This window comes from Hevea brasiliensis, chromosome 10 (assembly GCF_030052815.1).
Source record: "Hevea brasiliensis isolate MT/VB/25A 57/8 chromosome 10, ASM3005281v1, whole genome shotgun sequence".
Taxonomy (NCBI): Eukaryota; Viridiplantae; Streptophyta; class Magnoliopsida; order Malpighiales; family Euphorbiaceae; genus Hevea; species Hevea brasiliensis.
Genome location: NC_079502.1, coordinates 100068836 through 100091486, shown reverse-complemented (window position 1 = coordinate 100091486; position 22651 = coordinate 100068836). Strand labels below are relative to the sequence as shown.

Below are 22651 nucleotides of genomic sequence, written 5' to 3'. Positions count from 1 at the left end.
TGAAACCAACCTAAACTCTACGCTCCTCCCTAAGTAGCGCTAATCTTTTTCTTAAAATGACGAAAACACCCCTGAGAACAGTACGGCCAGCGGAATTAACGCCTTAACGGTCGGTGGGACCCAGCTGCCATCGAAGTGGCAAACCTTGTAAATAAGCCCAAGTCTCATGGGCCACGCGGTCACTAGAAAATGTAAATTATAATTATAATAATAAGCCTTCGTTCCGCTTGTGCTCTTTATATATGCACTGCTCCCGAGACCAGAGTTCAACAGAAACAACAAAAGAAAGCTGTCGGCAAACTTATTTTCAACTGTTCTTTCACTGTTCTCAGCCGCTCGCAGTGAAAGTGACCTTGTAGTGGTCGTCGAGGTGGTGGTGTTGGTGGTGGGTGGCGACCGCTTTTCTTTCTTTCTTTCTCAACTCTAACAATGCAGCGCCACCGCAACTCCAGCCAGCCTTTGGGTTTCTTCTTTCTGGTGTTCTTCAAGTGTTTGGTGGCCTCCGGGCAAGTTCCCCACCGTGTAACCGACCTACATTGGCATCCAGCTACTGCTACCTGGTACGGTAGCCCCGACGGTGATGGAAGTGACGGTAGGTCCCACCACTTTTTGACTTTTTCTAGTATATTCCCCTGGCATTGTAGTTTGGATCTCGTTCTGGTGGGTTTCTAGTTAATTATTAACATGGAATTTGTCAAGAAAATCCCAATTGAGGAAAAGAAAAACATTCATTTATTTTTTATTTCCAGAACTCGAAAGATTTCCCTCTCTGTTAACGCATATGTTTTGTGCAGGAGGGGCATGTGGGTACGGGTCACTGGTGGACGTGAAGCCGCTGAGGGCCAGAGTTGGTGCAGTGAGCCCAATCCTGTTCAAGAACGGAGAAGGTTGTGGCGCATGTTACAAAGTGAAGTGCCTAGACAAAAGCATATGCTCAAGAAGAGCTGTAACCATAATCGTAACAGATGAGTGCCCAGGTGGGTACTGCTCCAATGGACGCACCCACTTTGACCTCAGCGGTGCAGCCTTTGGTCGCATGGCTATAGCCGGTGAGAATGGCCAGCTCAGGAACCGAGGCGAGATCCCTGTTGCTTTTCGCCGGTATGTAGTTGGTCTCTTTTTAGCTTTCTAGCTTAACGGCCTGTGTATGTTTAGTTTTTGTCATTTTTTATTTGGTCACCTTTTGTTTATTTGTTAATTAATTATTAATTATAAAATGGTTCTCCAAACACTAGTACTTCAATGAAATTGACCCAAGTGTCCCTTTGTTTTCTCCTTGATTAATTTTTAATTTGTTTTATATCCTTTTGAGTGTAGGACCCCATGTAAATATCCAGGGAAGAACATTGCCTTCCATGTAAATGAAGGTTCAACAGATTACTGGCTATCTCTTCTAGTAGAGTTTGAGGATGGTGATGGTGACGTTGGATCTATGCATATAAGAGAAGTAAGTGTATATATAAATATATATATGGATTCTTTTAGGTGCATGTTATAAAGCTTGCACTTTCTCATTTACCCAAAAGAAGTTGATGCCTAAAAGCGCTAAAAAAAGGAATGGTCATTCCATAAAGTATGTTGTTAATTAAGAGTGGATAATTCCTATTATTGCGGGTATATTAGTCACTAATCATGTTTGGCTTTGCCACTTTATCAAGAAAACATTGCCTTGATGTTACTTTGCCTAATTAATTCCATCTTTTATTATTTTATTGTCATGTTTGTCTAGTGCTGCCAATAAGCTCAAAAGCATGCTTTTTTTAATTAAACCTAACAATCAATTTAGAGCAACCGAGACCCCACCATAGGATTTTTCGGTTCGATTTTGATTTTCATTAAATCTAATAATTACTGTTTTAAAGAAAGAAACTTCATTTTAATTTTGAATTAAACTGCAATTAGTATCGAACAGTTTTGGTCTTGTTCAAGTTAAATTCAAATTGATTTCCGTCTGATTTCAAACTCGATTAGACCGGTCCGATTCTATTAGGGAACTTGATGGTGACCAGGCTTATCTTCGACTATTTCATGTTGACTTATTGCATGTGACTTTGGGGCCACAATCTTAAATCTTCACGTTCTAAGCTACTTTCCCCATCAAGGAAAAAAAAATTTATTTGTAAAAATAGAAATGCAGAGCTTTAATTACTTTTTTTTTTTTTATATTTGCATTTACAGGCAGGTGGCAGTGAGTGGCTAGAGATGAATCATCTATGGGGTGCAAATTGGTGTATTATTAGGGGACCCTTAAAAGGACCATTCTCAGTGAAGCTAACAACACTTTCAACTGGAAGAACACTTTCTGCAAGAGATGTTATTCCAAGAAACTGGTCTCCAAAAGCAACTTACACCTCTCGCCTCAATTTCTACTCTTAAATTCATATGACAAGGCTCCCTTTCCTCTTGCTCCGAAACTGGCTTTAAGCTAAACAAGATACAAGGAACAAGGAACCAAAACCTCCCCTTGTCCCCTTGAGACAAATGTTCCCAATGTTTGGTGTTTCTTTTCTTTACTTTTTTATTTTTTTTTTCTTCACCCTTTTTTAGGAGAAAAGTGACAATTGGATTGCATAATGTTTGGCATCCGATGCTCTTCTTTTTTTCTTTTTCCTCTTGTTTTTTAAGGCCAATTGGTATGTTTGTGCAAGTGTTTGTAGAGGTAGCCCTCTCCAAAGGAGAGAGAGCGTAGAGAGTGTTAGTATTTGTAACGTCTGGGGTATGTAGGCCCTGTTTGTTTTTTATTAATTTGGATTTTTCAGTGGTACCTGTGTACTCAATTTGGAGAGCCCATTAGGTATTAATAACAATAATATAGTAGACAGGCTTTGCCTTTGGCAACATAACACTCACATGCAAGAATGCTTAATAGCACTACGGTGACTACTAGCTTGGTGGGTGGCTGCTGAGTGGAAGCAAGAAAGGTTGCCGATGCCAAAAACTGCATGTGGAGGCGGTCCCGGCATCAAATCCAAGCTGATAGGAACTTGACTTTTCTCTGATCACATGTGATTCCAATTCAGAGAATGTCCTTACCCCTCAAACCCATTCACATGTCTTTGCTTGATCCAATGGTTATCAACTCGAGCGCACAATACGCACTGAGCTAATTACATCTCAACTTTAGCATGTGATATACTTCGAGATGATGCTTAATCATTGAAAATGCTCAATAATATCGAACTTATTCTTTAGTTGAAATAATAACAACTGAAAATTGATATGTGAGGCATACATGGATTAGAGCATGGATCTTTATTCAAAAGTAGGTTAATTGTCATCTCTACTATTCAAGATAATAAGATTTGAAAAAAGTAGAGAAGGTACTTATATAAAATGATCAATTTTTTGTCTTTTAAGAATGAATAAAGAAGGAAATATAATAATTTGAATTCTTTATTATCATGTAAGATCTGGATCCATGAATTACCCTTTCTGTTGGCTGAGATGATGATGATAACGACGATGATGATGCCGACTCAATTGCAGCAGAAAGTGAAATGATGATGCAATTAGTTGGAACAACAGTTAGATGATGACTATAGTTGGAGGATGTTCTTGAGAATGCTCAAGAAGAATGTTTCTTTTTGAAGGTTCAGATTCTTTTATTATTATTATTATTATTATTATTATTATTATTATTATTATTATTATTATTATTATTATTAAATTCACTAATAACAGTACCAACAATGCTTGTCTGGTGGTGAAGGGAACCAAGGCCAGTGAAATGTAGAGCATTCTACTCATTGATTCATATTCGAGCCAATTTGAAGTTAACGACCTTGTGTTCAGTGGCTCCAGAACTGGCTTCTGTTGGTTAACTGCCTCGGGCTTTATTATTAGTTTTTTCTAGTTCTGTTTTGGATCCTGGTCTCCCTGTTCTAGACCTTCTTTTGTGTTATCTCCATTTCAGCTATTGTATTCAATTGCTTATTGCTCTGCCTAGGCACACAGGTATAGAACTTGAAAATGCTAAAAATGGAAAATCTAGAAATATGACAATCAAACTCAAAGCTGAGATCAAATTTATCTAAATAATGAATATGGGCAAAACTGGACGTTGCAATAGAGAGAGAAAGAAAGTAAAAGAACAAAAATTCCAAAAAAATCCTAGAGAATCCTATAGTTAGGAAGAAGCTCAACAGTTGCAACAGCCCAGGTTAGACTCAAGAACATCCAACTCAGATGCACTTATTCTTTGCAAAAATGGTTAAAGCAAAGTATTCAAGGAATGAAACGAAATTTATAATAAAAATCATGATGTGCCATCACTCATTGGTGGCTGGTTCACTAGCAGCAGTTTGCTCACCCTCGGCAGCAACAAGAGTCTCTATTTTAGATGAGTCAGGTGCAACATTGGCAGGGGCATCTTTAATGGGCAAAGAAGGTTGGTTGTTGGCAACAGCAGCAGCTGCTGTTGTAGGTGTAGGTGTAGGTGTAGGTGCAGCAGAACTTTTCTCATCCTTGCGATCCTCCCCTCCCTTGGCATCCTTGCCATCTTCCCCTCCCTTTGCATCCTTGCCATCTTTCCCGTCCTTGGTGTCTTTCCCGTCCTTCGCATCCTTGCCATCTTTCCCATCCTTTGCATCCTTGCCATCTTTGGCAGGTGGGAGAGGCATCATATGAGCTGGAGGGTTTTGTTTAACCTTTGCAAAAATTTGCCTCATTCTTGAAAGATCAGTGGGTTTACCAGGCTTTGGACCCTGAATTACCACAATGGAAGGTTTTTTTTCAGGATCTTTCCTACCTCTCTTTTCAATATTTGGAACCTCTCGAGGAATGATCTCAGCAATGGCTTTCCAATAATGTTTGTGTGCTTCTTTATGGAATTTCTCTTGGTTAGCCAAGTACAGCTGCAGAAAAGAGTCATTTTATCAGAGTAATAAAGCCAAAAGAAGCACAGAACGTGTATGGGTGCTCACATGCGACAGAAACAGGGAAGAAGGGAGGTGGTGAAATGGGAGAATATGAAATACCTTCTCTCTTTCTCTGTTGTGAGCCTTGTTAGTTTCACAATTGAGCTGCCTTTTCTCATAAAATTCTCTTTTATATTCTTCAGCTTCATTAATAATTTGATTGCGCATCTCCTTCTCTCTCTTCTCCTTTTCCTCAAGATGGAGAGCATTTTGCCTGTGAAAAATGGACATAAGAGGTTATAAAATCTACAAATTTAATACCTAAATTACAGGCAAAACATACAAACAATAACAAAATGATCTCTAGAATACCTTTTCACTTTAAATTTACACACATAAGATGATGCAAAGCAAACATTATTCAATACTTTGTTTGACAACAATAATTCACTGATCATTATAAGCATGCACTCTGTTTTTGTAACCATAACCAGTTATCATTTGTTCATTGTTGGGCGAACCCTTGATAGACAAGATAATAGAAAGGTAGCTAAAATAAGATGCTGAAGAACCTAAAAACACCACCATTGGAATTCAATATAGTTGATAAGGAAAGACAAAGACATCGGTCTAGAATATTTCTGGATTTTGATGAAACATAATGATATAATATAAATAATCACACATAATATATACCCTTTTAAATAAAAAAATATACACCCCACCAAGGAAAATTCCCAAGAATATGCTATTATCTACTTTCCCTATAAATAGGGCCAAGTAAGAGGAAAAAAGGTTCCTTCCTCCCCCCTTTCTCCCTCTCCTCTTCTCCTCACACTCTCTTATCTCCACTCTATCTCTCTTCTCTCTACCCTACCTCTTTTCTCTCTACTATTTCCATAATCTATTTCTACCATAATACCACCCTCTCTAACTTGAGCGTCAAAAGGTCCTTAACAGGGACCTCTCTGATAGACCTCTGGCTATTTTCTCTTTATCTGCAAGTTCCCTATAGCTGAGACAACAAGAATGGGACCAATATTAGTGAAGTTACAGTTGGAGGCTTCATACATAGCTAACAAATGACAGAAAAAACTACTTCAAGGCAACACAATATGCTAAGCACTTGCACTACCTTGTGTAATCAAGTAAGTTATCATTTCAAATAAGTCTTTTTGTTATTCAATTTATAATATCATATCAATTGATCTTATTGTTTGTATCTTAAAAGTGTGGGAATGCCTTCCTACAGCTTCTTAAGTCCCTGGTCTCATCCTTCATATTTCATGAGCAACAACTTCCACAATTGAGCAAAGCCACAAAATTCTACAATAAGTGTGCCCTTTCAATAATTAGAAGGAACACAGACTCTCAATTTCAGTTTCAAATTAAGCACTCAAAAGTTTTTGAATAACGACTTCTTACCCCAAGCATTTGTTTAGCATGAAACGGACCTAAAGAAGTCTAACAGTAAGGCAGTGAAAACCAGCATATTTGACTCTCAAAGAGTATTTAGGTTGGGAATTCCAACCAAATTTTATGTCCAATAAGTTGACCACACAACAGCCTCCAAAAACCTACACTGCAACCAGTGTAGACATTTGCCTTTCTTAAAAGTAAATTAATAGGAAACCTGTAAATCATGATAGAATTCGTACCCATCATTACATCTTCTGGCGTAAGAATGGTGTTCATCATTTTATGCCAAAATCTGAAAAGCAATTCTGATGATGGCAGACATTCAGTAAATTCGGTAAAATTCTTGATCCCGGATTTCTTCATAAACAAATAATTTTTAACGTTCAATAAACTTCCAAATTTATTTAAAAATTTGATCTTTTGAATCCCTTTTGTCTCAGATATTGAAAATCATGAAACTTAATGAGACGATTACACAATCTCCAGATAAAGATCAAACCTGATGCATAAGACAAGAATCCAAGCCATCTCTAAACAGAAACTAAAGAAACTCACCGGCGCCACTCGCGTCGTTGGAAGCCTTCCTCCCGCATCTGACTAGGATCGGGCAGAAGCGGTCCATCGGAGGCAAAAATGCCACCATCATCCTCTCCATACCCTTTCGTATTACCATTGGTTTCAGGCGTCCCCGTGGTCTCGAAAGGCGAGGAGAACTCCTGGTTCGGCGCAGACAACCCAAACCCGTACACCTCCTGGGAATGTGGGTGGTCGCTGTCGTTTAAGTCGGCGGGCGACATAACATTGACAGGAGGATCAACATTGAGGTCATCCGAGATGGGTGGTGGAGGTTGGCCGGAGAAAACGTCATCCTGGGAGGTGGGTGCGGGGAATGAGGAGTCGTAACCCATATAGCCATCGTAGTCGAAAGGGCGGGAATTTGATGAAATTTGGTCATTTTGGATGTTGTTGGTGGAGTCGTCTCCCCCGGGACTGAAGGAGTCAAAGGCGGACGCCATTGTCGATGATTAAGAACCCTTGCCTCTCTACCTCTGTAGGTGGTGGTGGGGCGGTGGCTGGTGAGCAATGGCGGGTGTTAGTTGAGGAAGTTTCTCGTTCTGGATCGTTGTGTTCGGATCTCTAGAGGATAAAAAGTCTGCCTCCCAACTAGAAAATAACAATAAAAAAAAATGAAAATTTCCAAAACGTGCTGCTTTGCCACAGCCTTAATTAATATAAATAGGCCAAAAAAAAGGGCAATAAGGTCAAATTTTGCCGATCCATAAAAAATGATTCGGTTTGATGAAATGTTGTCGTTTTGGACTAGTTTAAGGATTTTCTGCCACGTTGACATGTTGCTTTTTCAACGTGCAAGGAATAGGACAAGCTGGTGAACGGTGCGATCTACAAAACTCTCATCTTTCTCCATTGAAGGAATCATAGGTTCTGCGAGGAAGAAAATGGCTGATCGATTTTTTCCCAATGTAATGCCTGACTTTGTGAAGGAAGAAGAAGCAGCAACCTCAACCCAACAACCACGAGAAGAAGGGACTACTGATGGAGATTCTCTTATGAATCTTCTCTCTATGCCTTACCCTACTCTCTCCCAGCGATTTCAACGCGCTGCCTTGGATCTTAAAGAAACTGTACCTTCTCTCTCTATTCTTTATATATTTGTTGTGTTTCCTTTTCTTTGGTGCTTTTCTTCTGTGGAATTTTGGGCTGACCCACCAGGTGTTTGTGGGTTTGTTTCAGATAGTGGTGGAGACGTGGGGGTTGAGTGGACAGAGCGTGCAAGACTTCACTCTCTATAGCGGCAGTCTTGGCACCGCCTTCGTTCTCTTTAAAAGCTATAAAGTTAGCAACAATAAAAATGATCTCTTCCTGTGCTTGCAAATTGTTAAGGCCTGCGACTCTGCTTCTCTTGCTTCTAGGTGCCCCCTTTCTCCATCCTGTAAAATAAATCACTTTATATGTTTGTGTTCTGGCCAGGTGATTCATTTTACACTTGAAGCTGCTATTAAGCTTAATTAAGTGATGTTTGATTTTGGTGATATATTTCACAAAATAGGGATGTCACTTTCATATGCGGACGAGCCGGTGTTTCTGCTCTTGGGGCTGTTGCAGCAAAGCATGCTAATGATGAAGCATTGCAAAATTACTATCTCAATCAATTTGGAGAGGTTCTTTAACCCTTCTTGATTGCTTGAATTTGCAGCCATTATTTTGTCAACATTTTTTCCCCGTTATTTGCTTTAGAATTTATGTATGATAGATGAAACAGGTTAAGCTGTCAAAAAATCACCCTGACGAGTTATTATATGGAAGAAGCGGCTACTTGTGGGCTTGTGTGTTCTTAAACAAACATATTGGCGAGGGCACTATTCCTCACAAAACTATAGTGAGATTCCTATTATAACTGATTTTGCTAATTTATTTTCTATTTTGTTAAACAGTAAAGTAATATTTGGATAAACTCAATGTAGCGTGCAGTTGCAAATGAAATTATTAAGAATGGACGGTCATTGGCCAAGAAAGGAGGGCCCCCATTAATGTATGAATGGTATGGCGAGAGATATTGGGGTGCTGCTCATGGATTAGCAGGCATTATGCATGTTTTGATGGATTTAGAACTGAAACCGGATGAGGTTGAGGATGTCAAGGGTACTCTTATATACATGATCAAGAATCGCTTTCCCAGTGGAAACTACCCTGCCAGCGAAGAAGATCTCAAGAGGGATGTTCTTGTGCATTGGTGCCATGGAGCCCCCGGAATTGCCCTCACACTTGTCAAGGCAGCCAAGGTAAAATTCTCTGGTTAACAAATTTATTAAACTAGAGTTTCCTTTCATGGAAGTTCTTGCTGGATTGTTTCATTAACTTATATGACCTAAATATATGAGTTATTCATTCCTGAAACTGTTCTTAGCTCACCCTTCAAACTTAAGTTCCATCTTTTCCCCTTTTTGAAGCTTCTTTATCTAGGTTTCCAAAAAATAACTTACTATTATTATTATTCAGGTTTTTGGTGATAAAGAATTTCTGCAAGCAGCTGTAGATGCAGCAGAGGTAGTGTGGAACCGTGGGCTGCTCAAGCGAATTGGCATTTGCCATGGCATCAGTGGTAACGCATTTGTGTTCCTCTCATTGTACCAAATGACTGGAAACATAGAGTACTTATACAGGGCCAAAGCATTTGCCAGCTTTCTACTTGACAGAGGTCACAAACTTATATCTGCTGGAGAGATGCATGGAGGCGATAGCCCATACTCACTTTTTGAAGGGAATGGTGGTATGGCATATCTTTTCCTAGATATGATTGATCCCTCCGGAGCTAGATTCCCTGCGTATGAACTCTGAAATTCTGAATTTTTGACATGGTTTAGTGGGGTTTAATGCTAATATTTCTATTGGTGTAGTACAATCTTTTGAGTACCATATCAGAATGTAATATTCATGTGAAATATACTTCATAAGTTGGTTTAAGTTTGGCCAAGGTATTGTGCTCTGTCTAGGACGAGTTTTAAAGGACATTATCTTCATCAGAAAGGTAATGTCTTGCTACCACATTGTAGAAGCTAACTTTAATTGCAGATAAAATTAATTTACATTACAAGTTTTTATCACATTATTACTCGGTATTGTTCAATTGTTAGTGAATAATTTCCGCAGAGATGGAAAAAGATTGTATGAATCATTCTTTCCTATCATAAAAGGAGTGTTTAGTAGTTATTAATGTCACATGTATCTCTTGTATATTATGTCATTGATGCATGTTATTTTTTTTAAATTAGTTATTAAATATGCATGGTTTATGAAGATTAAAAGGGAAGAATAAAAAACAGAAGCAAAAGGGGTAGATACTGACGATATTGCAAGGAAAAGAAGTAGAGAGAAGAATGACAATCAGAATGTGGAAATTCAGTTTGTTGAATAGGAAAGTGTCTTATTTATGCACAAGCTGTCAGCAATCTTTAACCATTGGGGAACTAATCATATCAAAGCTCTTCGATTTGGTGGGGAAAAAGTTATTCATGACACATCCATTGCCTTCTTGATCTCCTTCAAATTTCTTGTGGCTGTCGTCTTCAACAAAGCTTTCTTGCAATTTGGTTTGATGGTGTATTCGGCTTTGGTGAAGCCTTTGTCCCATTTGAAGTATGTTCCTAATCCTTCCCTCTTACGCAGCAGATCATGGGATCAAAAGGATCTGATTGAAAAGAACTTGAGGTGAATAATAATGCCATTTGTTAGGAGGTTGAAAATCTCTCCACCGTACCTTTATCGTCTTGCTGATCGTGTCATGCATATTGATAAATAGATGTAGATTTCGCCTATACCTCCAATAATTTATATGCAAGTGTGTGAAGGTAGAGTAGAAGGATCAATCAAATTGTTATTCTCAGGAAGTTAGCCCTACACTAATCATTTTATCAATTTTCATGTTGTTTAACTAAGCATTAGAGATAAAAATAAAAGGGAAATTCATGTCTCCAAACATATTACATCAACATCAAGCAACTCAAAAGACGCATACAAGGGAACTTTATTTTCTCAAATGGAAACTATTACCAAACTTGAGGTGCTCACAGAACATCAACTTCAATTACTATGTTTGTTGAGGAAGTCGATGAGAATCGCATTCACTTGCTCTGGAAGTTGTTCATGAACAAAATGACTACCTTCCTCCAAGAATAAGATACTCAATTCAGGCACAAAATTCTTCACTTGTCCACTTCTTATGTAATCCTCCATACCTACAAACTTCAGGACGTAGTCCTTCTCACCCATGATGAACAATGCTGGACATTTGACTTTTGGACAAGTTATTCCACTATCTATTACTAAGCTCCTGCACAGAAGTATCAACCAGTTAAAGCTTGAGGATGTCCATCTTTTAAGGAATGATATAATATGATCGAGTAAGTACAAGGAATTGAGAAACATAAACCATTATGGCTAGATTCAAACATAAAGCATCTTGCATATGTACCTATATGGAACCTGCAAAGGATAACGAAATCCGGACTTCTCATAAAGAGATGCATAAACTGCTAGATCTTCCTCAGAAAACCATGGTGGTAAAGGAGTAGAAGGATCAACCAAGTCCATGATCTCCTGGTCATCTCCTGCTACTGGTGTCTCAACCCCAGAGAAAAGAATGTAAATATTTCTTATCACTGTCTTAACATCTAACCGGCCAAAATCTGCTTCAGCTCTCCCTGGCTCCTGGATACATACAATTGTCAAATGTCAATTGAGATTGACAATAGGTCTCTCCCAGTAACGATTAGAACACAGAAAGAAAGTGAGAATCTACCTGCCACCTTGTTATGTAGAAACCTTTTGGCATGAGATGATTTTGGACAGCATTAGCACCAGGTAGCATGAAAGGAACACCAAGAGTTACAAAAGCAGACACCCTGTCCGGGTGAAGGGCAGCTAATAGGCTTATTGGCAAAGCCCCAAAATCCTTGCCAACTAGAAAAACCTGCTACCAAAACATAGACGACATCAGGTAGATTTTCTGCAAAGTGGATTAGATATTGACCCCATGGCAAACCCATTTATGAAATTTGTAAACTAATGATAAACACACATATACTAAATTTTTTAATTTAATTTACAAAATCTGGCAAGTGTGATGACAGTGTGCACCTATATATGTTCTCTAGATGACCTTTGCATGTATCGGATCCAAGAACCAGATATCTTGGGCAATTGATCACTAATTTTACCAAGATTACTACTTGTGCAGTGAACAAAAAATTCGAGAAAAGAAGGAATTTTGTGGAATGCCCACTAACCTTACTGATGCCAAGAGTGTCAAGAAGGGCAACAACATCATCAACAAGGTCCATTAAGGTCCCTTTCTCTGGCTCAGGTGGCTGATCAGAGAGTCCATAGCCCCTGAAATCAATAGCTATTGCTCTGTAGCCAGCTTCTGCAACAGCAACCATCTGGTGCCTCCATGTATACCAGATTTCTGGGAATCCATGAAGGAACAACACCACCTTAGTACCTGCACACAAGTTCCCATTATTAATCACATTATTTTGATAACTCAAATGAAAAAAAAAATTATTGAAATAAGAAGAATACCAGTGCCAATCTCTGCCACATGTAGTCTTAGTCCTCTTACTTGAACATGGGTGTGCTTGATCTGTTCCATAGCTGATCAGTAAGGGCGAGAAAGCAAGAACTTCCAAAGACTATAATGAGTGGAAGGAATAGAGGAATCTGCCAAGAGCGACCCTTAGAGTATTAGTTGCCAAGTAAGGACAAATTAAAGGCAATAATTAGGTTTGGGTCAGGATCAGGTACGGACCCAGCTTAGGACGAAGATGGGTACCAAGCCCTGAATTTTATCAAGATAATTTTATTAAAAAATCTCTTGTTAATTTATATTTATTTTATATATGTTATTTTTATAAATTATATATTTTAATTGAATTCAAATTAAATTCATGCGTTCGATCCTGACATTTACTTCCGTCATGAGCGGCGTTGGGTCTGAAATTTAATTTTTTTAAAAGAGATTTAAATGTCATTTAAAAAATAATAATTTTAAGAATTTGTTTAATTATTTTAAATTTTTAACTGATATGTTTAAAATAATTTTTTTTGGAAAAAAAATATTATTTAAATAATCGCTCAAATTATAATTTCAAACAAACTTTTAGTGATTCCCAACAAGATCATTTTTGTCTGATTTTTACATCTTCGGGATAAATTTCTTCACTTTCACTGTCAAAGTTGGTGCTAATTTGTCTTCTTCAAAAATCACTAGTGGTTGCCTGCCAACCATCATAGATAAGATACTGTTTGTCAATGGCTTGGTGGAAAACTAAGGCTTCAAAGGCCCTCCCCCTTATTGTCACAGTAAAAATTATTATTTAATTTTTTTATTTTAATAAAATTAATTATTTATTTTTTTTATTTTAAAAATATATTAATTAATTTTTATATTTTTATTATATTTATTTTTAATTTTTTTAATTTAAATTAATTTTTTTATTAATAATATATTAAAATAGGAGAGAGATTATTTTTATAGGATTAAATAATTTAAAACTTAAAAAATAAAGAAATTATATAGTTATGATTCTCAAATTACAAGGACTAAACAAAATTACCGAAACAAAATTACCAAATGAACTAAAGAGTAGATAAAAAAAAATATATTTTTTTAAAATAAAGAACTAGATAATTATTTTTGTTAAAAGAATGAGAAGCGAGATGAGATAGTAATTTTATCTAAAATAATAAAATAAAAAAATTATTATTTAATCTCTTATTTTAATAAAATTAACTATTTGACTCTCTTAAAAAATACATTAGTTATTTTTTCTTATTTTATTTATAGTTCTTTCATTTAATTTAAATCAAAAATTTTTTTATTACTCATTATATTTAAAGGAGAAAAAAAAAAAACCTTTGCAAGACTAAATAGTTCAAGTTTTAAAAAATAAATGACTAAATGAAGTTCAAACATAAGATATTACCAAGGAACTTATAATGATTTTTATATTAAGTGTTTGGTAAAATTATATTTAGCTGTTACTATTAATATGTAAAATGACTAATAAGGGTATATATCATATAATTTATTTTATTATTTAAATAAATATAAAATTATAAATTTATTACATTATATTATTTATTTTATTATTAAATTAAATATATAATTATTAAATTAATATATTATATTATTTAAATAAATATATAATTATTAATCTTTTACATTACATCATTTATGTTATTAGTGAAATAAGAAAATAATTATTTTTTAAGATAATTAAATAATTTTAAAAATATAGATAAAATAATAAAATTATTATTATTATTAATAGAAAAATTTATAATTAATTTTAAGTTTTTATATATAAATAAATATTTTATATTTTATGTTATTAATAAAAAATATTTTAACAAAGTTGAAATACGTTAATTAAAATGTTAAAATTATAAATAAAAAATAAAAATATTAATAATATTAATTTTCAAGTTAAATAAAAAAGATAATATGGTCAAAATAAAAAATAAAAAAATAAATGACTAAATGAAGTTCAAACATAAGATTACCGAAGGGGCTTAATCTGTTCCATGGCTGATCAGGGAGGGTGAGAAAGCAAGAACTTCCAAAGACTAAGATGAGCGAAACGTATGGCTGATCAGTGACAACTCTTGCAGCCTATTTGGAAAACTCTCCAGGATGATAATATTAGGTTAGGATATGATCATGACATTCACTTGCAGCCTATTTGAAATTGGGTTTGAAATTTATTTCTTCTAAAAAAAGTTAAATGTCATTTAAAAAAATGAAAATAATTTTTAATTAACATATTTAAAATAATATTTTTCATAATAACCATTCAACTTAATGAATCCTTACAAGATTTTATCTGTCTTTTTGCCATCTATGGGATAAATTTCTTGATTTTCATGGCTGTGGGTTTCAATTTCAAAGTTGTGGCGATTCCTTATTGATTACTCTGTCTTCCTCAAAAATCACCAGTATTTGGCTACCAGCCACAAAGATAAAGACGCTGTTTATCAATAGTTTGGTGGAAAACTAGGCCGTCAAAGGCCCCCAAATTGGAAGCTTTTTAAAATGGAAATAACATAATTGAGAAAGAAGCTTAGGATCCACCACTTTCAAAACCTCTTATTTTACCTTTTAACAAATTATTAAAATCTTGTCGAGGGTTGTTCCTGTGTTTGTTGACGAAGCTGATGAGGAACTCATCCACTTGCTTTGTATGTTTTGTCATGAATAAAATGGTTCCCTTCTTCCAAGAAGACAGTTTCCAAATCAGGCTCAAAACTCTTTGCTTGTCCGCTCCTTTACGCCCTCCTTCATGCCAGGCATCTTTAGGATGCAGTCAATGCTTGACGTTTCTCCAGAGTCTACTCCTAAAAACAAATGTAGAAGTAACAGTAAACCAATTGCAAGAATTTCATATTTGTTGGGAGATATTGGTAAAGCTAGAGGTGATTTGGTTAAAGGTTCTTGTTTGGAGGGTTCTCATTAGTTGCATGTGCCTTTATGGTACTTGTAATGGAAAACGGAATTCTGAGTTCACATACAATTAAAGATGAATAAACTGCAAGATCTTGCTCAGAGAACCATGGTGTTAGAGGAGTAGAAGGATCGACCAAGTCCATGATCTCTTGGTCATCTCTAGCTATTGGTAGCTCAGCTCCAGAGAAGAGAATGCAGATGTTTCTTATAACTGTCTTGATCTCTAGCCGGCCAAAATCTGCTTGAGATCAAAATTCCAAAACAATTCAAATATAAACCAAGTTAATTGAGATTCTTTTTTTGTAACACAATTTTGAAAGAAATTGTTATTATTGGAAATTTCGGGTAAGAAATGCTGGAAAATGCTAACACTGTCTTTTACAAGCATTGTGTTGAAAATGGCTTAAATTGAATTGGCCCATGAATGAATACCACCATTCCATTTGACCCATTCTTCACTGAAGCCCACGGTCCAACTTGGCCATCAATCGAGCAAGTGAAATCGATGCAAGAAAGAGCTCTGCAAATAGTGTAACTCAGTGGGGTCAAGAGTAATTTTAATTTGTTGCAAAATTATCCTTTTTTTTTTTTTAATTATTTTCGCTCGTGGACATAATTCTTATAATTAAACCACATTAAATTCTTGCATTCTTATTTGTTATATTTTTTTTCAATTTAATCAATTTTAGTGTCATTTCTGCAACATGTTGGATTCCAATAACTTTGAAAATTCTAGCAGGATACCATAATAACTGATTACATAAATCAGTAAGTCACGATTAAAGTTTGCACATTCATGAAAGCACCAACACCATCATTTATTTGTTGATCTGAATCAAAATTAAAATCAGTACTAATAAAATAAAGGAGTTAGAGTTTATGGAAATCCCACTAACCTTGGTGATGTCAAGAGTGTCAAGAAGGGCAATAACATCGTCAAGGTCCACAAATGACCCTTTCTCTGGCTCTCATTAGAGAGTCCATAACCCCATAGCAATTGGTCCATAACCAGCATCAGCAACAACAATCATCTGATGCCTCCAAGTGTACCAGATTTCTGGGAATCCATGAGGGAACAACACCACCTTTGGACCTGGATACAAGAATCCATTGCAAATCTAAATGCATGTATGATTGCATATAGAAATAAGCAACCAAGAAAAGAACAAGATAAAAGAAGAAGGATCCATATAAGCTTATTACCAGTGCCAATATCTGTCCTCTTATTTGTACATGGCTGTGCTTGATTTGTCCCATGGTCTGAAAGTGAGGAAAACCAAGGAAGAAGTTCAAGGGGCCTGGAGTGAATAAATTAGAGAATATGCGGCACAGAATCATTAAAGGGGCATATATATATGAGTCAAAAGCAAAAGGTTACAGGAAGGATGGGAAGCAACGATTTTCTGTGTATTTAGTTTTGGCAAGTCATGGTACAGTGGTTAAGACTCGAGATTTTCATTGAAAGGTGTAAGCCTTAAATCCACTAGATGGAAAAGGATATATAGAGGAATAGCTCTTTCTTTTATAGTTCACTAATGAACAAATAATTTTCCAGAGGAATCAGATTTATCCATATCCTTGTTAAAATGCAAAATAATGCAAGTGCAGGTTGAAAGAGGCACATGCAGTTCAGAGGGAGTTTAGTTTTGACTTGTGAGATCCAGTTTTGAGCCATTTCCACTTATATGTGACATTATGTTTCTGTAATAATTTCAAACCATGTTTATAGCTGAACTATCTGTTTTTGCCTTTTTTTTATATCAGTGTGCACATGTTGTCTGCATCTGATCGGCAAGGTCCGAAAGAAACACAAACCTGGAGATCCTGTAAAAAAATTTACATATGATGATGAATTCTGTTGCACAAATTTGTCTCAGCTTCTCTCCTTTGGAGTTGTGAACTTTATTTAGATTCATCTTACAATATTCCAGACAACAATACACTGCCTAAAATTCCATTCTATAGTTCACTTATCAATATGATTTCCTCATGGAATTCAAGTGAATCAATCCTATAAGAATAAACTTCTTAACGTACATATCGAAGTAATTCCAGTAATGCATCTCACTTGGATTACAAAAAATGTAATTTTAATTTATGTTAAACATGCTTCCATTGCTGCGAGCTCATAGATACTTGAGGCTGCAAACTCTAACAGGTGCTGATTCAATACCAGTGAGAATCTAGGTAATTGGCAAATAGTGCCTCAACAACCATAATAGTTTCTGACTGGCAAAAGTTGGATAGCTAAGGCTTGTTTAATTAGCCTTTCCAATCAAGGACGAGTCACTCTTTCTCCACAAGATGCTCAACATCTCCCAGCTCCACTTCACCCCCTTGCCATTGGTCTTCATTCTGAAACATCTGCTCAATCTGTTCTAACGACTTTCCTTTTGTCTCTGGGACAAGTGTATGAACAAAGACAACAGAAAGTGAGGAAATTGCTGAAAAGATAAAGAAAGTTCCACCCATAGAAATTGCTCGGGCAACAGATAGGAAAGACATCGCAACCAAACCACTGCACACCCTATTACCCACTGCCCCAAGTGCACCAGCCTGAGCACGCAGCCTTAGAGGGAATATTTCGGTTGTCACAACCCAGCATATAGGACCAATTCCCACTGAAAAGAAACCTACATTTGCACAAATGAACAAAATTGACAGTGCAATCCCAACTTGTCCTTCCCCAATAAATGTGAGCGTAACCCCCAAACTGAACAAACAAATAGTCATTCCAATCGTGCTCAGATAGAGCAAGGGCTTTCTCCCAAGTTTGTCAATTAGAAATATAGCAACCAATATGAAAACAGTCTTTGAAACGCCCACAGCAACTGTTGCAGCAAGAAGCTTTGTTTCATCCTGAATCCCAGCTCCTTTGAAGATTTCAGGGCTGTAATAAACAGTTGCATCAATTCCTGTGATCTGTTGGAAGCACTGAATTCCAAAACCAGTCACCAACATCCGTCGAAGTGCAGGAGAAGGGCTGAGAAGTTCACGCCACACAGCCTTTTCTTCATACTTGTCTCCATTGGTATTTCCTGCAGCTTTTTGTATTTCTTCAAGTCTCTCCTCCACCTCTCTCTCATTCTCATTTGTTTTTAAGAGCACTAATCTTGCTTCTTCAACTCGATCTTGCATGACCAACCACCTCGGTGACTCAGGGATTATGAAAAGTGCAACTGCAATGAAGACTGAGGGCAAAATTCCGACAGCAAGCATTACCCTCCAACCTGTGTTCACTGGAAGATTTGAAAATGCATAATTTGAAACATAACCAAGTAAAATTCCAAGATTTATGAAAATCTCGGGGAAGGAAGTGAGAGAGCCTCTAGCAACAGTTGGTGAAATCTCAGCAATATATACTGGGGCAATCATGACTCCGAAGCCGATTCCAATTCCAGCCAAAAATCTTCCTATCATAAGTATTTGGAATGAATGAGCAAGTGTCATTATAGCTGCACCACTTTGAAAGACTACAGCAGCTAAGCCCATTGTCCATTTTCTACCAATAGCATCTGATGTTCTTCCTCCAGCTAAACTACCAAAAAGTGATACAATGCTCAAACACCCAACCAGAACTTCTTCCTGCACTTCAGTTATGTTCAGATCTTCTTGGATGAATATGATTGCTCCACTCATGACACCTACATCTGTAGATCATAATGTCATTTTATAACTACAAGTAGAGGGTTCAAAACAGGAATAATGTAATTTCTGTAGGGGTTTGTTCCAAAATGACTCTTAAAAAATAAGCCTGGGAATAATTCAAGATTTTGAAGATGAAAAGAGTCAGAAGATGATCAAAATTAGATACAACCAGCGCAAAGTGATTTCTAAATTAGTTTTGCATTATCATGATGGAAGATTAGGTGGCCTAGTGTCTTAACCAAACTAATATCCAATTTTACTGATCCTCCTCTCAACGTATTACAAAATCTAATAACCACTTCATCCAACAATCAAAAACCATTTTTATTTATCATTACTTAATCATGAGGAAAGACACCACCAAACCCCACAACCCAACCAAAAAAGAAAAAAAACCAACAATATTAACATTTTTCAAATCTATATAGTTAATTCAGACATCTAGGTTGCTTTGCTAACATTCTAAAGTAAAATGGATTATATTCAAAATAAATTCCATAAGATTAGAAGTAAAGTTTTCTGATAATCCAAAATAACCAAAAAGAAAAGGGCACATAAGACATACAGAAATTCCAGGGAATTCCCAAGAAATAAAGAAACAAAACAGCATCCAACTGCTAAGCACAATAGCCAATGGGGAATCCAAAAGAAGGGCAGATCAAATATAATATCAAAACAATTAACAAATTGTTAAGACACTAGCAACAGCAATAGCAACCACTACCATTTATTCATCAGAAGTCAAAAGGAAAGATATTTTTTACCATAGCCAAGAAGAACAGAGTTTAGAGAGGCAAAAATGGCACAGGCAAGAACATATTTTCTAGCACTTGAACTCCTATCTTGATGATGCGAATCATCAAGATCCTCCGTGAACTCAGAATCCATTCTCTTGTACTTATTCTTCCCTCCCAAAGACACATCCATCTCCCGATTCCCATTTTCTTGGACACCCACCAAGCCCATTCCCGCTTCCCTTTCTTTCCTGTCTATCAGGAATCAAATGACACACCCAGAAAGAACTCTTGGTGGGTTTTGACTGAACCAAGGATATGGGTTGGTGGTTTTAGATCTGAAACTAAACAAAGAGAGGGAGAGGAGGAAGACAAGTCTTGAACAAGTGGGGTCTTTATTTTTGTTGAGCACGCAAACCACTTCGTAAACTAAATACTTAGGCAATATGCTTACATAGAATTAGAAATGGTAAACATCACAATGCGTTGAATTGACCTGCTACTTTAAAAATTAGATTTATTGGCGCTTTCAACGTAACAGCTATAATGCACAGGTGTTCTAGATTATGAATTTATTTTTATTATTTTTTTTTTTTTCCAAGCAAATAGCAAAGAATCATTTTTATTTGAATGGTAGTTTGGTTTTTATTTCTAATTAATAAATTATTTTTCTGTTTCTATCAAAAAAAAAAATTAATTTTGATCTATAACTATTTACTAATTATAAATTAGAGTAATCAAACCTAAATACCTCAAATTTAATATATATATATATATATATATATATATATATTTATTATTGAATTATGCCTATCACTTCATAATTATCATTAAATTATACTAACATAAAATGTGAGACTTTAAAAATAGAGAAGCATTTTTCATAAAAATATTACTTTAAAGCTTGTTTGACTTTGCAATTTAAACTTAATTTTCAAAAAATTACTATTCTAGATATTATTAAAAAAAGTTTAAAATTATTTATCTATTTTAGAATTTTTATAAATAAAATATAATCTTTAATAATCTTTAATTAATTTTTTTCAATAACAATTTGAACCATAATATCTAAAAAAATATTTTATTATTATTTAATTTAATAACTAAACCATGGATTTAATTTAATTAATATATTTAAAAAGTAATGCTCTAAATCTACCTAAAGATCTCGCCTAGCCCATTTATGTAGGGTCAATACTTTGTGTCCTGTAAGGGAAGATTTCTAAAGTTAAAGCCAAGAATTTTTCCTTTTCAACACTTCATGCGTGAATTAAGACAGGCGCGCGATTGCTGCCTTTGTAATTCCCTCCCCATTTGCATGAGCGTTAAGTGCAATCTCTTCTTATTTGCCTAATTAGTAATTTCTTCTCTCATTTGCCTAATTAGTAATTACATTACTTCCACTCACAATTCTCTCACTTATTTAAGGGAAAATTATTATTTTATCAATATATTTTAACTAAATTAATTATATAATTATATTATTTAATTTATATATTTTATTTTTATTAAATTATTTAATTTTTTCATTAAATTTTTATTAATTAATTCATATGAAATTACTATTTAATTTATCTATTTTAGTAAAATTAATTAATTTATCTCTATATTTTAAAAAAATATTGATATTTAGTATCTATATTTTAAAAATGCAATATTTTAAAAAAAATATTATAAAATAAAAATAAAAAATTTCTTGTATGGTGATTAAATTTGAATTTACTTTTTTTAATTATTTAAATATTTTCATTTAATTCTTTAGACATCATTTTTTATTTTTTCTAGACAATATTACTTAGAAATCTATAAAAATTGACTGACTTTTTATACATACAACTTATACTAAATTACAATAAAAGATAAAAAAATACAATAAAAACAGGAAAAGAGTGGGTGTAAGGAAATAATCATGGGAAGAGATAAATAAGAGAGAGTAAGAGATAAATAAGAAAGAAACGGTTAAGAAAATTTGAGTATAAAAAAATAATAAGAGAGACTAAAGAATTAATAAAATCAATTTATATAGATAATTAATATATTTTTTAAAATATATAAATCAACTAATTGATTTTATTAAAATATGTATGAATTAAATAATAAATTAATAAGCATTAGAGTCTTTTAACTAATAAAAAATTTAATAAAGGTGCTAAATATTTTAATAAAAATAAAATACATAAACTAAATAATGTATTTCAAAATATAATAATTAAATAATTAATTTTATTTAAATATAATAATTTTTATTTTTATTTAATTTTAATAACAACTCATATTTAAAGTCCCTTAATCATAAAAATATTTCAATATCGTTAAATTAAAATTTATTAGTACTTTAAAAAGATTAATAAAAGAGATTCGTTCAACTTGAAATGTCTTAGATACGAATCTCATTACTAACTTTTTAACGTGTTGATATATTTACGTTTAATTAACTTTATCTATAAAATATCTTAAAATTTAGTTGATATAATTATAATAGAAGATTTTTGAAATATATGGAAATGTGAAAGATGCAATGAATGTGTAATGAGCTAATCTATATACCAAAAGAAAATTTCATTAGTGATAAACATTCTCTTTATTTTTTTTTAAATATATCTATTATTGACTTTGCTATCTCAATTTTTTTGATTTAAATAATTAATTTCTTTAATAATAGATTGTAAAACTTAAGCCTCCATAATTAAATTTATTATTTAAAATTTTATTTGTTTTTAGTTTATCAATGATAGAATTTAATTAATAATGAGAATTATCATTTAATTTATGAATTATATTAATATTAAAATTTTAATCCTGCATTTTCTGAAAAAATATATAATTTAATTTGTCTTGTTGGATTTAATTAACTATTTCATTAATCGTTTTCATCAATGCAGAACTTACACTTAAAAGTTCTTTGCTTTGAAAAAGCAAAAAGAAAGATGGCCTTTCTCTACTCTTCCGCAGACCCATCTCAGTTTTAGTCT

General features: G+C 34.4%; 6 protein-coding genes across 6 annotated transcripts; 2 read left to right on the top strand and 4 right to left on the bottom strand.

Moving 5' to 3' along the window:
• The first annotated feature begins 240 nt into the window (after positions 1-240).
• On the top strand, positions 241-2764 carry LOC110668319 (expansin-B3). Its single transcript, XM_021829514.2, has 4 exons — positions 241-592; positions 795-1101; positions 1318-1447; positions 2179-2764. The coding sequence occupies exons 1-4, from the start codon at positions 430-432 to the stop codon at positions 2374-2376; spliced, it is 798 nt and encodes a 265-aa protein (XP_021685206.2). The 5' UTR covers positions 241-429; the 3' UTR covers positions 2377-2764.
• Positions 2765-3986: 1222 nt separating this feature from the next.
• LOC131169300 (clathrin light chain 1-like) lies at positions 3987-7564 on the bottom strand. Its single transcript, XM_058128489.1, has 3 exons — positions 6831-7564; positions 4977-5130; positions 3987-4853 (listed from the first exon to the last, which is right to left on the bottom strand). The coding sequence occupies exons 1-3, from the start codon at positions 7289-7291 to the stop codon at positions 4269-4271; spliced, it is 1200 nt and encodes a 399-aa protein (XP_057984472.1). The 5' UTR covers positions 7292-7564; the 3' UTR covers positions 3987-4268.
• Positions 7565-7623: 59 nt separating this feature from the next.
• On the top strand, positions 7624-9903 carry LOC110668237 (lanC-like protein GCL2). Its single transcript, XM_058128488.1, has 6 exons — positions 7624-7918; positions 8028-8206; positions 8344-8455; positions 8557-8673; positions 8759-9076; positions 9294-9903. The coding sequence occupies exons 1-6, from the start codon at positions 7733-7735 to the stop codon at positions 9630-9632; spliced, it is 1251 nt and encodes a 416-aa protein (XP_057984471.1). The 5' UTR covers positions 7624-7732; the 3' UTR covers positions 9633-9903.
• Positions 9904-10739: 836 nt separating this feature from the next.
• On the bottom strand, positions 10740-12587 carry LOC131169301 (uncharacterized). The gene is made up of 5 exons (XM_058128490.1): positions 12375-12587; positions 12080-12294; positions 11593-11763; positions 11266-11501; positions 10740-11124 (listed from the first exon to the last, which is right to left on the bottom strand). The coding sequence occupies exons 1-5, from the start codon at positions 12442-12444 to the stop codon at positions 10875-10877; spliced, it is 942 nt and encodes a 313-aa protein (XP_057984473.1). The 5' UTR covers positions 12445-12587; the 3' UTR covers positions 10740-10874.
• A 2506-nt stretch (positions 12588-15093) lies between these two features.
• Positions 15094-16554, bottom strand: LOC131169447 (uncharacterized). Its single transcript, XM_058128676.1, has 4 exons — positions 16501-16554; positions 16307-16415; positions 15329-15535; positions 15094-15188 (listed from the first exon to the last, which is right to left on the bottom strand). Exons 1-4 carry the CDS (start codon positions 16552-16554, stop codon positions 15094-15096), a joined length of 465 nt encoding a protein of 154 aa, XP_057984659.1.
• Positions 16555-17164: 610 nt separating this feature from the next.
• Positions 17165-20090, bottom strand: LOC131169299 (probable polyol transporter 4). Its single transcript, XM_058128487.1, has 2 exons — positions 19710-20090; positions 17165-18947 (listed from the first exon to the last, which is right to left on the bottom strand). Exons 1-2 carry the CDS (start codon positions 19909-19911, stop codon positions 17584-17586), a joined length of 1566 nt encoding a protein of 521 aa, XP_057984470.1. The 5' UTR covers positions 19912-20090; the 3' UTR covers positions 17165-17583.
• Between the last annotated feature and the right edge of the window lie 2561 nt (positions 20091-22651).